The sequence below is a fragment of the Chaetodon trifascialis genome, chromosome 14 (assembly GCF_039877785.1).
Source record: "Chaetodon trifascialis isolate fChaTrf1 chromosome 14, fChaTrf1.hap1, whole genome shotgun sequence".
NCBI classification, from domain to species: domain Eukaryota; kingdom Metazoa; phylum Chordata; class Actinopteri; order Chaetodontiformes; family Chaetodontidae; genus Chaetodon; species Chaetodon trifascialis.
In genome coordinates this window covers 23168034-23182787 of record NC_092069.1, presented here as the reverse complement: position 1 = coordinate 23182787, position 14754 = coordinate 23168034, and the positions used below count along the sequence as shown (strand labels likewise).

The following is a 14754-nucleotide window of genomic DNA, read 5'->3' as shown; positions in this document are numbered from 1 at the left end:
ACAGCCTTTAACTTATTATTTTTACCATCTTTAAGCATCTTTTTGGTGCTTGTTTAATGATTATTTAATCTAGTAATGGGTGAAACATTGATGTTTATGAGTCATTTTAGCTTTAGGGTATCATTACAGTGCCACAAACATCTTAACTAAATCACACCTTAATGATATTTAATGAACTTTAAAATAATTTCTTACCTAAAACAGTTAACTTTGTTCCTCCACCGAAGTAAGCCTCTGAAGCACCAGAGTCACAGTGCACCTAATCAGTGCTCAAAACAGCCCAAGATGCTGCTTTTACTTTGCTTCTTTTCTAATAAATGTAAACCTTCTTTACAGCCTGTTTTGTTGTGACACAAACCTCTCAGTGAGCCATGCTGTTAGGCTTTATGCTAACTTTCCAAGAACAGACAGTTTTGTGCCTGAGCTGAAAAAGGCTTCGTGGTGACAGCCTTTAATATTATAGACCACAAACCTGAGAGCTAAACTTAAACTGGACTTAAATGCAATGAGTTCCTTACAGAAACTCTGATTACAACGCTGTTTCCACTTGTTTGATTTCTTACCTAAAACAGTTAACTTTGTTCCTCCACCGAAGTAAGCTTCCCGACCATCAGAGTCACAGCGCACCTGATCAGTGCTCAAAACAGCCCAAGATGCTGCTTTTACTTTGCTTCTTTTCTAATAAATGTAAACTTTCTTTACAGCCTGTTTTGTTGTAAGCGAAACAAACTTCTTACTAACCCATGCTACAACATTGTTTCCACTTGTTTGATTTCTTACCTAAAACAGTTAACTTTGTTCCTCCACCGAAGTAAGCTTCCCGACCACCAGAGTCACAGTGCACCTGATCAGTGCTGAAAGACGCTGCTTTAACTTTGCTTCTTTAGTTTCCTTATAACTGAAAAGCAACAGCTGCTGCACCATACTCCTTTATATGACACCATTTCTCTAAATGACCAACCTGTTAGGTGTTTTAGTGTTGCAGTCTTTGTTGTCTTGCAGGTGGATTCATATGAAGGAATTTTAATGTCCTACTTACCGAGAACAGTCAGTTTTGTGCCTTGGCCGAAATAAGCTTCGTACTGACACAGTGTTGAAGCTTGAGAACAAAAAGCTCTGAGCAGAACTTCAACTTTGAAGAGTTTGAGCTCAAAAAAGATAACGAATAACTCCAATTACACTCCTTTTACATTTGTTCTGATTTACCTCAAGCTTCCTCGTAGACTGTGTAAACAATGTGTGTTTCTTACCTAAAACGGTTAATTTTGTTCCTCCACCGAAGTGAGCCTCTGACGCACCACCAGAGTCACAGTGCACCTGATCAGCGCTCAAAACAGCCCAAGACGCTGCTTTTACTTTGTTTCTTTGCATTGTAGTTTTGTAATAAATGTAGCTTTCCTTTAAAAGGAAGTTTTACAAATTCTGTGTAACACAAAGCTCTCAGGGAGCCGCCCTGTTAGGCTTTATGTTAACTTACCAACAACAGTCAGTTTTATGATTTGGCTGAAATATGGTTCATACTGTAAAAGCATTAACATTAAGAACAATAACACTCCAATTACAATGTTTTTTTCATTTTTTGGATTTCTTACCTAAAACTGTCAACTTTGTTCCTCCACCGAAGAAAGCTTCATAACCAGAGTCACAGTGCACCTGATCAGTGCTCAAAACAGCCCATGATGCTGCTTTTACTTTGCCTCTGCATTTAGTTGCTTTTAGGTTTTAATGAATTAACTGTCACTATTCTTAAACGCAACACCAACATTTGCTGCACTGCAGTCTGGTTTTATCTAAAAACAAAACTTTTTCCGTAGACAACAGACTTATTTTAACTTGTTTTACTTTGTCTTTAACAGGTGAATGAATCTGAATAGCATTTGATGTTTACTTACCAAGAACAGTCAGTTTTGTCCCCTGGCCGAAATAGGCTTCGTAATTGGCACAGCGCTCAAGCTTAACATCAAAAAGCACTGAGCTGAACTTAAACTATGAAGACCCAAGTAGCTTATGATTCTTAATGCACTCCTCCAATGACAAAGCCCATTGCATTTGTTCAATTTTGATAATCCTTTACTTACCCAAAACAGTCAGTTTGGTTCCTTTTCCAAAGTATGCTTCAACATTGTCACAGTGCAGAAATACTGAGCATGAACCTCTGCTGTCTATCTCTATCAGAATTATCTTTGGAAAGTTTTTTACTAAGTACTTCTGACTACACTAAGACTCTAAAGCAATGTGAAATCACTCAAAACAGAGTAATCAACTGAAATATTTACCTAAAACAGTCAGTTTGGTTCCTTTTCCAAAGTATGCTTCAGCGTTGTCACAGTAGAGAAATACTGAGCATGAACCTCTGCTGTCTGTCTCTACCAAAATCAAAGTTTTGTACTTTTGATTGTCCTTTGACTCTAAAACAATGTAAAATCTCTCAATATACATCAATAAACTGAAATATTTACCTAAAACCGTCAGTTTGGTTCCTTGGCCAAAGTAAGCAGGATCACTGTAGGTTCACTTCAGCTCAATAGTTCATCTTTTTCATAACAACAGTTTTTTCTTCACTTTAACACCAACATTTAAAGTATGTTGCGTTTGTTGCAGTTAGCTAAGGTTGTAAAAGCTGTGACTTACCCAGAACAGTGAGTTTTGTTCCTTTTCCAAAGTAAGCTTCATTCACATTGTCACAGTGCAGAGATGCTGAGCATGAAACTCTTTCTTTGCCACAATTACCTTTTTGACAATTTTTACCCAAACTTCTGTTTATCCTTAGACTCTAAAAACAATGCAGAATCTATCAAAATACATCAATAAACCGAAATATTTACCTAAAACCGTCAGTTTGGTCCCTTGGCCAAAGTAAGCAGGATCACTGTAGGTCACAGTGTTTTCACTTCAGCTCAATATTTCAGCTTTTTCATAACAACAGTTTTTCCTTCACTTTCACACCAACATTTAAAGTATTATGAGTTTGTTGCATCGAACTTAAGTTGTAAAAGCTGTGACTTACCCAGAACAGTAAGTTTTGTTCCTTTTCCAAAGTAAGCTTCATTTGCATTGTCACAGTGCAGAGATGCTGAGCATGAAACTGTTTCTTTACCAGAATTATCTTTGGACAATTATTACCCAAACTTCTGTTTATCCTTAGACTCTAAAAACAATGCAGAATCTATCAAAATACATCAATAAACCGAAATATTTACCTAAAACCGTCAGTTTGGTTCCTTGGCCAAAGTAAGCAGGATTCGTGTAGGTCACAGTGTTTTCACTTCAGCTCAATATTTCATCTTTTTCATATCAACAGTTTTTCCTTCACTATCACACCACCATTTTTAAGTTTGTTGCAGTGAGCTGAAGTTTCCAAAGCTCTGACTTACCCAGAACAGTGAGTTTTGTTCCTTTTCCAAAGTAAGCCTCAGTTCCAGTGTCACACTGAATGTCCCCTTTACTAAAAAGTCACAAAACGCTCTATAATGAGCACGTGGAGGCACAGTGTGATAATCCACAGGATGAAGAAAGTTTAAACATTCAGGATGAGCTTCATAATGTCCACAGTTGGTTTGATTTTTGTCAAGATGAGTAAAAGAAGCATCCAGATGCTCCACATATGACCTTAAAGTCATTTTAAAACTTTTTTTCCAGCACATTTTCTGCATGTAAATGGACTTTTCGATGCCAGTGTCCTGCCATCTCACACGCCTTCAGATTATTGGTTTTTCTGCTCTTCTAAGCGTCCCAGGCAGCATGTAGCCGTCTACACAATGGATGTTAATGGGAGGAGGTTTTTGTACGGCGGCTCTATTGGATTGTATCACCGTGGCCCCCTGTCCCCACAGTGAAAAAGCATCACACAAAAACCTGAATTCTCTTTCGTTCTCTCCTCTCTCCTCCCCCCACCCGGCTTCTCCATATCTCAGCCTCCATCTCTGCCTGTGTGAGAGCAGCTGTACAGGTCGGGCTGGGTGACGGCTGAACGGGCTCCAACGTGACTGCTACTATTTCTGTGACAGCTAAGAAAAGATGTGAGAGTGGAGGGAAGGAAACTGGTGTTTGTTTGTCACTCCTCAGAGGAAGTGACATCTCTGCTGGTCACACCTCTTTATCCACCCAGTTATCAGTGAGCTGAGCAGACAAACATTCACTGAGGAACATCCCACACTTCATGTTGCTCGTGTGTTATGTGAAAGGTTTCAGTTGTCGTGCTGACCCCACAGATTTTTATCACAGATTTATTACCCTGGGGAGGGGGAGAAGAAGAAGAAAAAAAAGTCATATTCGCTATATCATTCTATTATGAACTCATTGCATCACAGGATTTTAACATGGCTTTCATCCATTTATTATGTGTTACATTTTTTAGGCATTGCCTGTCAGTTTGTACATTTTCAGGACATAAAGACAGGATGGCATGACATCCTTGAACAAATTATCTTTTTCTAACTTAAACCAAAGTTTTATCAAACTTTTCAGGGTTATTTATTTTTTTTCTCCTCCATTCCATTCTTCCACTCAAAATGAGTTTCTGAGAATGTTCAATTCTTCAGTACATTAGATAATAACATAAATAAAACTGATGTGAGGACAAGTTTTGCATATTCACATTTAGCATAAATTCTGTGGTAATGCATCAGTCTGCTCACTGTGCAATGTTATGTATATGCCCCTGATTTAGAAACAACTCACAACATATAACTCACAAACAGCAGTCCTTTTATTCCCACTTATTAAAAGTCACTGCACTATGAGGCATCATAAGCATTGCTAATCTCCAGCAGCACCATATTCAGACCATATCTGTGCAGCTCAGTTTAATAACGCTTACATGATTTGATTGGCCACCCATTTTACACACTGTATTCACCTTATTTTTAGCAACACCTAAGCGTAATCTCACATGAACCCTCTAGAGGTCAGTGTATCCAAACCACTGAAACTTGATATGCTTTCATCAGTTTGCACACACAACTGAATGATATAAGAAAGTGCTCAGAGTGACACTGATGAGACACTGTACAGGACAACAATGCTGTATGGGATATATAACACTGTTAACACCTGCTGACAGTACTTATCTGAACTGATCAGCGTTGTGGTGTTGCAGGAACATAACTGAGCTGTGAAGACGCAGTTGTTGTGTTGTTTATCATGCTATTTCTGTTTGAGTTCTCTTTTTCAGTTGATGTCCCAGTTTCATGTCACGTTAATGTAAGCTGCCTGTCATGCCCCTTAGAGTTCAACACATTAACCCTCCTCACTCAACCCTCCTCCCTGTCTTCTCTTCCTGGTTTCTTATTGAGGTTGTTGTTCAGCTGCTGAGCCTGTCTGAACCACTGTGCTCTACTAGATACACAGTAATACACAGCTGAGTCCGCAGCTTGAACAGTGTGTATCTGCAGAGAGGAAGTCAGCACTGCAGGCCGGTGCATGGTGTACTTGGACTTGTTGAAAGGAGCTTCAGTGCTCGACGAATCTTTACCATAAGAAAATGTTAGTAGCTCTATTTTCCCAATGCTGCTTTGTCTGTACCAGTACATGTAGTAGTTTTGATTGTCATCTTGTTTACACTGCAAATTTACAGCTGGGTCTCCTTCGTGGCTGAAGACGAATGGAGGCTGGTGAATTTTCACACAGAAGGAGAAATCTGGAAAGAGAAGAAAAAAGAGAAGTAAATAAACATGAGCAAACAATTCTTTGAAAAAGTGAAAAAGTTTTCTCTTAGCTTAATTTAAATGTTCTTACTGGAGGAGATTAGAACTAAAACCAAGAAGAGGATCATTGCCTTAGAGATTATAGCATCAGAGCCGTCTGCACATCACTGACAATTAGACCTCTGTTGTCTTCTAACAGGCTGAACAGTTGTTGGTTTAACTTCCTGTACTGCCTCAATCAAAACCTCTGAAATCAGCTGTGATCCTCCCCCTGCCCTCTGTTTGGAACTCTTTGCCTACATTCATAGCAACATTTCCAACATTTGACAAAACATGACATTTCAGAAAGCAAAATATAGTAGCAAAACATTTCACAAAAAAACTACATTTCACCGAATATGACATGACACGAAATGTGTTTTTCGCCTCAGGGCCACTGTATTTTATCGTAATAGTTGCTTTTCTAACAGATTTGACCATCTGACATCAAACAATCTGATTGCTGCACACAGATAAAAACTGGCTTGGGGAATTTGTTCTCCTCCTGTCATTACTGCAACTTTCTGCTTTTTTCTCTCTTATTATCACATTTATAACTTTGCCAAACTTTGATGCATAAAACAGATATGGCAGCAAAATATTTGAACATGCTTCATAGTTTTTGCATGAGTAGTCGTGCATTAGTTAATTATCTGTTCTATAGTGTAAAGTAAACACTCATATAGCAGGTGTTAGATGTCGTAGTGGTGCTTGAAGCGATGACCAAATACTCCCTCATAAAGTAACAGCTCAGCACTGTCCCAGTGTGTCTTACCGTTCTTTCGGGACTGAATCAATGATTTAATTTCTTTATTGTTCCACTGGGGCAGCTGTTGAGCAAACAAGCCACAGCTCCTTCCTGTCTGCATGCCATCTGGGACAGACAGGCTTGTTATTTGTATGACTGTCTGGTCTGTGTGCATCACTGTGACTGGCAGCACAGTAGTAGGTGCTGCTGTCATTGAGAAACAGCACAGTGATTTGAAGAGAGAAGTTGTTTTTGGATGTGTCGATGGACCCCTGGAAGTGCCCCTCGGTTTGGTCGTACTCTCTGATCAGAAACTCCAGTGCAGAGGCGTAGTAGTTTTGTCTGTACCAGTACATGGTGTAGCTGCCCATGCTGATCCCTGGACCCATGCTGCACTGCAACTGCACTGTGACTCCTGGGTGAGAAATTTGATCTCCAGACTGAAGGACCACAACAGCGAGACCTGCAGCACATTAGAGATGAAGTTTAATTGTTTTTCACCTCAATGCACAGAACTGAATGTAATATGTGACGTGTACAGTAAATGTGCTGGGAACTTGACCGTTCAAGCATCCATTATGAGTACACAAAACCCACCTGAGTGTAAAAGAAGCGACAGACACAAGGCTGTGATAAGCATGTCAGCGATGAGCCTTGTTCCAGCTGAATGAGGCAGACTCAATCTGTTCAGCACAAACAAGCCATGAGGTCACATGATCACATGATTGGAAACATAGCACTGACTGTCATTCTCATTCGCTGATCATGAAGTGAGGCTGTCTGCTGAATGAATGTAATGCTGCAAACATCAAGTATTCCCCCCAGTTTTATTTTTTGACTATTTTGGACTGTTGGTGGGACAAACAAATGAAATTATGATGGGCGTTTTCCACCATTTTTTTTTTTTTTGACATTTTGTACACTAAACCATTGATAGATTCATTGCTAAAATAAATGCCATTATTAGACAAAAAAACAATCCCTTAGTTACAGCTCTATACTCAATGGCTTTTAGTAGGAAAATCTGAAAAAACAGATTAAATGATGAATTAATCAAGAGGAAATTAATTGCTAATAGAAATCACTATTAGTCACTTAAGTCATTTAGCCAGAAAAAAAAAGTTTTTCTTACACAAAATGAGGAATTTGAAGACAATGCTTTGGGCTTTTGAAAACTTAACTATCAATAAATAAATGAAGAACTATTTGATAGAGTAACTGATAATCATTTCTTATTAACTTTACTACAATATGCACATTGCCAGCAAATGTGCCCATTGGAAGTTGCAATGGAATGAGCGGGGCACCATATTGGAACATGGTATCCAATCCTCTCAAAGCAATACCTACGGAAATGAGCCTCCATGGAATATGATTGGCTGTTGCTGAATTGAGTCTCGGCACTTGTTACACTGGTCATTTGATTCATGTGCAAGCCCTCGTGGGACAAATAATTGGTAACTTATTTATTAGAGTAAGACTCCCATAAAGACTTGTTGCTTCCTTGATTACATTAGGCACACTAACCTGCCAACAGCCTTTGTTTCTTGGGCTAGCATGAGTTCCATGAGTTACAGTTTAGGCTTTGTTCATTTGGAGTTTGTATGCTTGGTTGAGTTAACATTTGGCTATGCTGATGGTCGTGGTGCTGCTGCTCGCTAGCGTTTTCGCTCTCTTGCTGTCTCAGGCTGATGTTGTGGTGTTGGCTGCTGTCTATATTTTCATGTGGTGATGGTTTGGTGAAATATGAACTCTCATGTGTATTAAATTGTTTGGGGCTGAATTAGTTTGGTAGCTTAATTCCCCCAAGGTTGTTATTAAAACCATGTTAGAGAGGAGTTGATTAGACTTCATGGATTTTTCCGCATGCCATCACACTCACAAGCTGTTTAACTCAGCTCAATTGCTGTGAAATAACACTGCAGTCGTAAATAACACGATTGTTCTACATATCAACATTATAGTTTAACACACACTGTGCCATATACTTAATAGCCTTTCATTGTAAAACTTAATTCTCAACAGACTGCATATACTGTACACACATACTCAAAATATGCACATAAAACGCCTTCTGTAGACCGACAGTATTTCCCTCTTGCGCTATGTGTTCCACAACCTGGTGTGTACAGTAGAGAGTAACTGATGTGTAGTGGTTTTTAAACTGTTTCTTTTAGTGGTTTTGCTTAGTTTTATGTTTGTAGTGTATTCTGATTTTAATTTGCTCTGTGTGTGTAAACTGAGACCCAGAGTCAGCTTTCTTGTATATGTCATTATAGTAACTCACCCCACCTCTCAGGATCTTGAACATGAAAACAGCTGAGGAACAGGAGAACAGGGTTTTTGGTGATGGGGTGACATTAAACCACATCACTGTGTACTGGCAGCACAGAAGTACACAGCCGAGTCTGATAGATTTGCACTCTGAATAATCAGAGCTCCTGTTTTCTTGTCTTTTCTTGTGATCTCAAAGCGATCTTTAAACTCCTTCTCAGGTACTGAATCACTGTTAATGTAGTTGTATCCAATGAGATTCATCAGCCCGCTCCCTGTTTGCTGGTACCAGAGCATTAAATTAAGGCTGTCATCATCGTGACTACATTTAATGTCCACCCTGGTCTTTTCAGTCACTATTTGTGGATGAGACGGCTGAAATGTCACACCCTTGGCTGGATCTGTGGGAAAAACACACATTGAAAAGTGGTTGATACAGAAACCTCAGTGAGTAAGCGTCCTTCTTATTGCTGTATGAAATTAACACCATTAAGTTATTTCTGCAGTTAATTACATGGCAGCAAAATGAGAAGAAATCCGATCACAAATGGAGGCATCCTCAAGGTTTGCTCTGCTGCAGGAGACACACAGTTTCCTTCAATGAAAATCTCTATTAAGAGAGACGCTGCCTCATCTGCAAGTGCACACTACTCATTTACAGGAAAATGATGAGGGTTTTAGTGAGGGAGTGGCATTAAACCACATCACTGTGTACTAGCAGCGCAGAAATAAACACCCGAGTGTGACAGGTTTGCTCTGCCAATAGTCAGCGTTCCTGTTACTGTGTTTTGTCTTGTCAGCTTGAATTGTTTTTCAAACTGACCCTCATAATTCGGGGAGCTTTCATATCCATACCCTATGAGGGTCATAGACAGGCTGTCCTTTCTTTGCTGATACCAGAGCATTACTACGAGGGACGAGTCATCATGGCTGCAGTTAATCTGGACCTCACTGCTCTCCTTCACTATCTGAGGAGCAGATTGCTCAAATGTAACAGCGCTCGCTCGACCTGTGGAGGAAGCAGATTTAGACAAAGGTGTGACTGACAAAGAGTATTTGCATTAACTATATAACATGACTTTTGAGTGTTTTAAACATAACTAATGATCAGTTTTATGCAATTCAGGATGAAGTGTGAGATCTTACATGAAAACCAGATGCACAGAAAACCAAATGTGCACGTAGGCGAAGGCATTGTCAAGCTCTGATGTGAGGAAAAAGCACTGCCATGAGAAAAATAAGGCTCGGGGTGATGAGGAAGTGCATCGTTTTTGGGTCATGACCACATTCTGATTAAAGCTTCATGTCATGTGCTGTGCTTCCACCTATTGGTTGAATGTATTCAGGACAGTAATTTGCAGGATTGCAGGCAGTCATGTCAGGGAAACACAAACATTGGTTTAAGTGATCATACACATGACCAGTATGGTAATTTTCATTTTAGAGAGCAGTTTATACCTTGTTCCCATTCTGTCTTCCTTCCCTCCATTCATTATCTAATTTTTTTATAAAAATATGAAGTGAAACATGTCATAAAGCCACTGATATCATCTGCTGCACAGTGTGGTGTAGTGCCTTCCTTTATTTGATTCTTATTGTTGGCATAAATCAGGTGTCAGAGCAGTGAACAGCCTCCTTGCTGTATGTTTTTGTCACAGGTCTGAGGTCTACCACAGCACTGTGTAGACTGGCAGCACACAGATAAACAGCCTCATCTTTCTCCTGAACGCTGGCTATTGTCAAAGACCACTGCTTCCCCGTCGATTTCACCTGAAAATCAGGTTTGAATTCTTCTTCAATGTTTGCATTACCTGCTACTATAGACACAATTAACTGAAAACCTTTTCCTCTCTGCTGTCTGTACCAGTACGTATATTGATAATCTGTGTTATTCTGGTAGCAGTGCATTTCTGCCAGGCCACTGGGAAGAGTGGAGATGTAGTGGGGCCACTGAGTTATCAGCACAGACTGAGAAACATCTGAAACACAAAAACACAGAAACACTATTACTGCTATGAAAAACATCTGCAAAATCTGCTAAATTTTATTTTTTTTACGTATAGATATGAACGTTACCTGCAGCCCAAAGCATAAAGAAAGTGAAGGTGGTGAAGCGTGGGGTCATTTTGACTTGGAAGGAGCAAATGAAATTAATGAAAATACAGTGAGACAATGCTTGTAATCTTAATGTAGGAAATGACAAAGAGAAGGCGTACAGAAGGAGTCAACAAGCCTCATTAGCATCAGGGAGTCATGGGAGGAGTTCAGTTTGTCGTCTAAAGCTGCCCAACAACATGTGTCAGTGTCCAGTTTGTCGTCTGCTTGATTCATACCGTACATTGTCTGGTTTACAGTGTTTTCAGCTTTTCTCACACATTGCTTTCGTCCTCTTGGAGCAGGGATAGAAAACTGCTGCAGCTGCTGTGTGAAAAGACGTTTGGTTGTCCAATACAAGTGTCTCTGTGTCTTTAAGCAGTTTCAGTTTGATACAGGTGCATGTTTGATACTGTGGGACACCAGCTTTTTGTAAAGGAGCCAAAGGAGTTGAAACACTGTGCTGACTCGCTGCACAGAAGTACTGTGCACTGTCTGATGGCTTTGTGTTGGAGATAACAAGTTGAGCTCGGCCCTTTGAATGACCAGTCATGTTGAAGCGTGTTTCAAAGTTCTTCTCGAGGTTTGGGTTTTCATAATGAAGCACTCCGATCAGCTCCATGGCCCTTTGACCTCCTGATGCTGACTTGTAACGATACCAAAGCATGTAGGGATAGTTGTTGTCCCCGTGGTAACAGTCGAGACGGGCTTCTTCTTGTTCAGAGTTTATCAGATTTGCTGATTGTTGGATCATGAGCGACAACACAACGTCTAGAAGACAAAAAGAAAAACTGAAGGTTAACAGAAACTTATGAGAAATTACACATATCTTATGACTCTTACCTGAGAGCAAAGACAGAGAAAAAAACAAAATGACAAACATTTGAATTTTTTGTCCTGTATATGAAAATCCTCGTGTCACCATAATGCTCCCTGTTGTTGCTCAAACCTTAACTGTGACTTAAACAGAGATACGCACGGCCATCAGTGTAAATCCATCATTAATGAGGAAGGAGGTGCTTACAACTGTCTTCATGTATTTTCACTGCTCTCTGCTCTTTGGTGTTTTGACTCTGATTCATTCAGAGATGATCAGACACTTCAGTCATCTCAGGGAATCTACAGAAGCAAGTGAGGAGTTGGGCTATTTTTTTTTATTCACAAAATAATAGACAGTACACCAGTTCGATAAAATTCTCAGATTTTTATTGCCCCTTTTCTCAGACTTCTCTGAAATGCTAAGTGCTGCTTACTAAAAGAAACACGTCACTTTAATCACGTTCTTTATTTTTCTCATCATTCCCTTTATCGTTTTCTTTTACTTCTCACATGTACACAGCAGTTGAAACCAAAATCTTTGAAATGAATGAACCGTTATATTAAACACTCAGAGTTTTGATGCTGTGTCACGTGGTTTCAGTGGTTTCCTGTTGGTGTGCTGTTCCCTGCTGGATCATTATGGAGGTTTTTGTACGATAGACTCACTGCCTTTATTACTGTGCATACTTGCTGCTCCAAAATATTCTCCACTGTCTTCAGGGTGTCTTGCGCTCAGGATGTGAAGATAAGCTGTTTTCTCTCCATCTCCACTCACTTTAAAATGGCTTTCAAATGGTGCCTCAACTTTAGGAGTAGTATAACGCATATACCCAATCAGCTTTAGAGAGGTGTCTCCTGCTGAGCGCTGATACCAGAGAATTGTGTCATAGCTTGGGATTTGATGTGTTAAAGTCAGGTTGAATTCAGTATTTGGTTTCATGAATAGTTCATTTGGAGTCTGAAACACTTGTTTTTCTTTATTGGAGTAAACTCCTGTGAAGAGATCAAGAGACAGTGTTACTCAGTACTGCTTCTTTAGTTATAGAAACCTTATTTAACCAGTGTACACTTGGAGTTAATTACAGTTACATTTATTGAATATTGAATTTCACATTTTAAGATTTTTTTGAGTTAAATCCAAATTGAATTGAAAAAAGTGGCCTTTTGAATGTACAATACCTTTAATCCAGAACAAAGTAATGATGGATATGATGAGACGAGATGCCGTCATGTTGAAAGTGAAGCACCAGTGAGAGTCTCTGCAGGGTTTTATGGATCAGGAGGAGGGCCAGGAAGTGATGTAGAGAAATCGGAGCATAAGCTGACGCTTGCAGAGTTTCTTCAAGAGTTATTCAAGAGTTATTCAACGTACTTTTATGTGCATTGAACGATGAACGATCGCATTAAAACAAAAATTGAAAAACCTTAATTTCATCAAAAAGTTTGTATGTTTGCACGAGGCATTTCTTGCCTTTTCCCATAAAGAGTTCATGTGCTTAACATGAGATCTGATGAAACCTTCCTCACATAAATACCTGAAACAGAAATGTCATATTACATAATTTTTTTTTATTGTTTGAGGTTTAACTGCTGCTCCTTTAATTATTGTGGCCTCTTCCTCTGCAACTTTATCATGGCTTTATGGCCACTAGAGAATTGGCACCACCTACTGCTTATCTCAATGAATCAACAAAAAAGAAAACTTCAGGCAGATGTTTCATCCACAAAAGTGGGATTGTAATTGTAATTTATTCTAACCCTAACCCTTTCGTTATTTACTTATATTTTAATCAACGTGCAGCTGATATGTCAAATTTTCATTGGTGGATATACCTGCTTTCAGAGGTGAGAGGGGAAGAGGTTTTTGTCAAGTGCAGATGAATGTTTGATGCACTGTGGCTGACTAGCAGCACAGAAGTATGTTGCGGTGTGTTCAATTGCTTTTAGATTGATAATGGAAAGTGAACCATGTTTTGTTTTGTCTCCACTCAGATCTCCAGTTAATTTGAAGTGTCTTCTAAACGGCTCTTCCACGCTGTCATTGTTGAACTGTCCATATCCATATCCAACAAGTTTCAGGGCTGTGTCTCCAGGTGGCTGCTGGTACCACAGCATCACTCTGTAGTTACTTTGTTCATGTGTGCAGACGAGCTGTACATCATCACCGGGCTTTGTGATGACAGCAGAGGGAGACTGGTGGATCTGAATCCCCAGAGAAATACCTGCTGTAAGCAGATGTAGACAGATTATTGATTTTAGATGTGAAGGTAAATAGTACAGTGCATCTTAGTTCAGAATGAGGCCATTGTTACCTGTGAGGAAATGCAAAAAGAGAAATCTGATCATCACGAAGAGATCTGACATGGAGCAGTGAGTTAGCCTTCAGACATAGATGAAATGCAGTATTAGTTTAGAGTGATGACAGAGTCTCTGCCGTTTGTGCTTTCTCAGTAAACTGAGTCCCATTTAAGTAGTAAGCAAACGTGATGTAGATAGGAGGAGTGGCTTCATGTAGTTTCATATCAAACTGTATTTGAATACATTCTCTTCCTTTCACCTGATTCTCCCACATGAATGGTTTGCTTTTGACAGATTTCATTACACAGTGCATACGGAAAGTTTTCAGACCCTTTCAATTTTTCGAGTCAAAATGTTTTGTTAATTTATTAAAAAATAAAAGACTGGTGAATGGACAATCATCAGTGCAGCACTCCATTAGTCAGGCCTTTGTGGTGGAGTCAGAGGGAAGACATTCCTCAGTAAAAGGCACCTGACATCCTGCTGGGAGTTTGCCAAAAATCACCTGAACGACTCTCACACCACAAAATCTCCTGGTCTGATGACAAAGATTGAACTATGTGACCATAATTCCCAACAGCATGTGTGGAGGAATTGTCATCACCTCATTAAAGGAAATGTGGACAACTTGAAAGGGCGTGAAAACTTTCCATATGCACTAAAGAAATACAAGAGAAACAGAGTTGCACTGACTGATGAGGATGTGACTGCATTTGACCAAAACACAACCACAAAAGCAGGTGTGTGGGAGCAGTTTATTCCATGTCTTATTCCAAACCACGATAACAGTTGATGCAGAGTTTTTGTAGAGTTCAGAGGGGATTTTTCTCAGTGTGC

General features: G+C 39.6%; 1 protein-coding gene across 1 annotated transcript in view; it reads right to left on the bottom strand.

Annotated features, from left to right (window-relative positions):
* The window catches only part of LOC139341950 (T-cell receptor beta-1 chain C region), a 32298-nt gene that overhangs the window by 3342 nt on the left and 14202 nt on the right, over positions 1–14754 (bottom strand). Inside the window, exons 3-4 of the mRNA XM_070978704.1 lie at positions 6535–6543; positions 1040–1082 (exon numbers count right to left, since the gene is read on the bottom strand). Coding sequence (XP_070834805.1) covers positions 1040–1082; positions 6535–6543 — 52 coding nt within the window. The remainder of the gene's footprint in view (positions 1–1039; positions 1083–6534; positions 6544–14754) is intronic.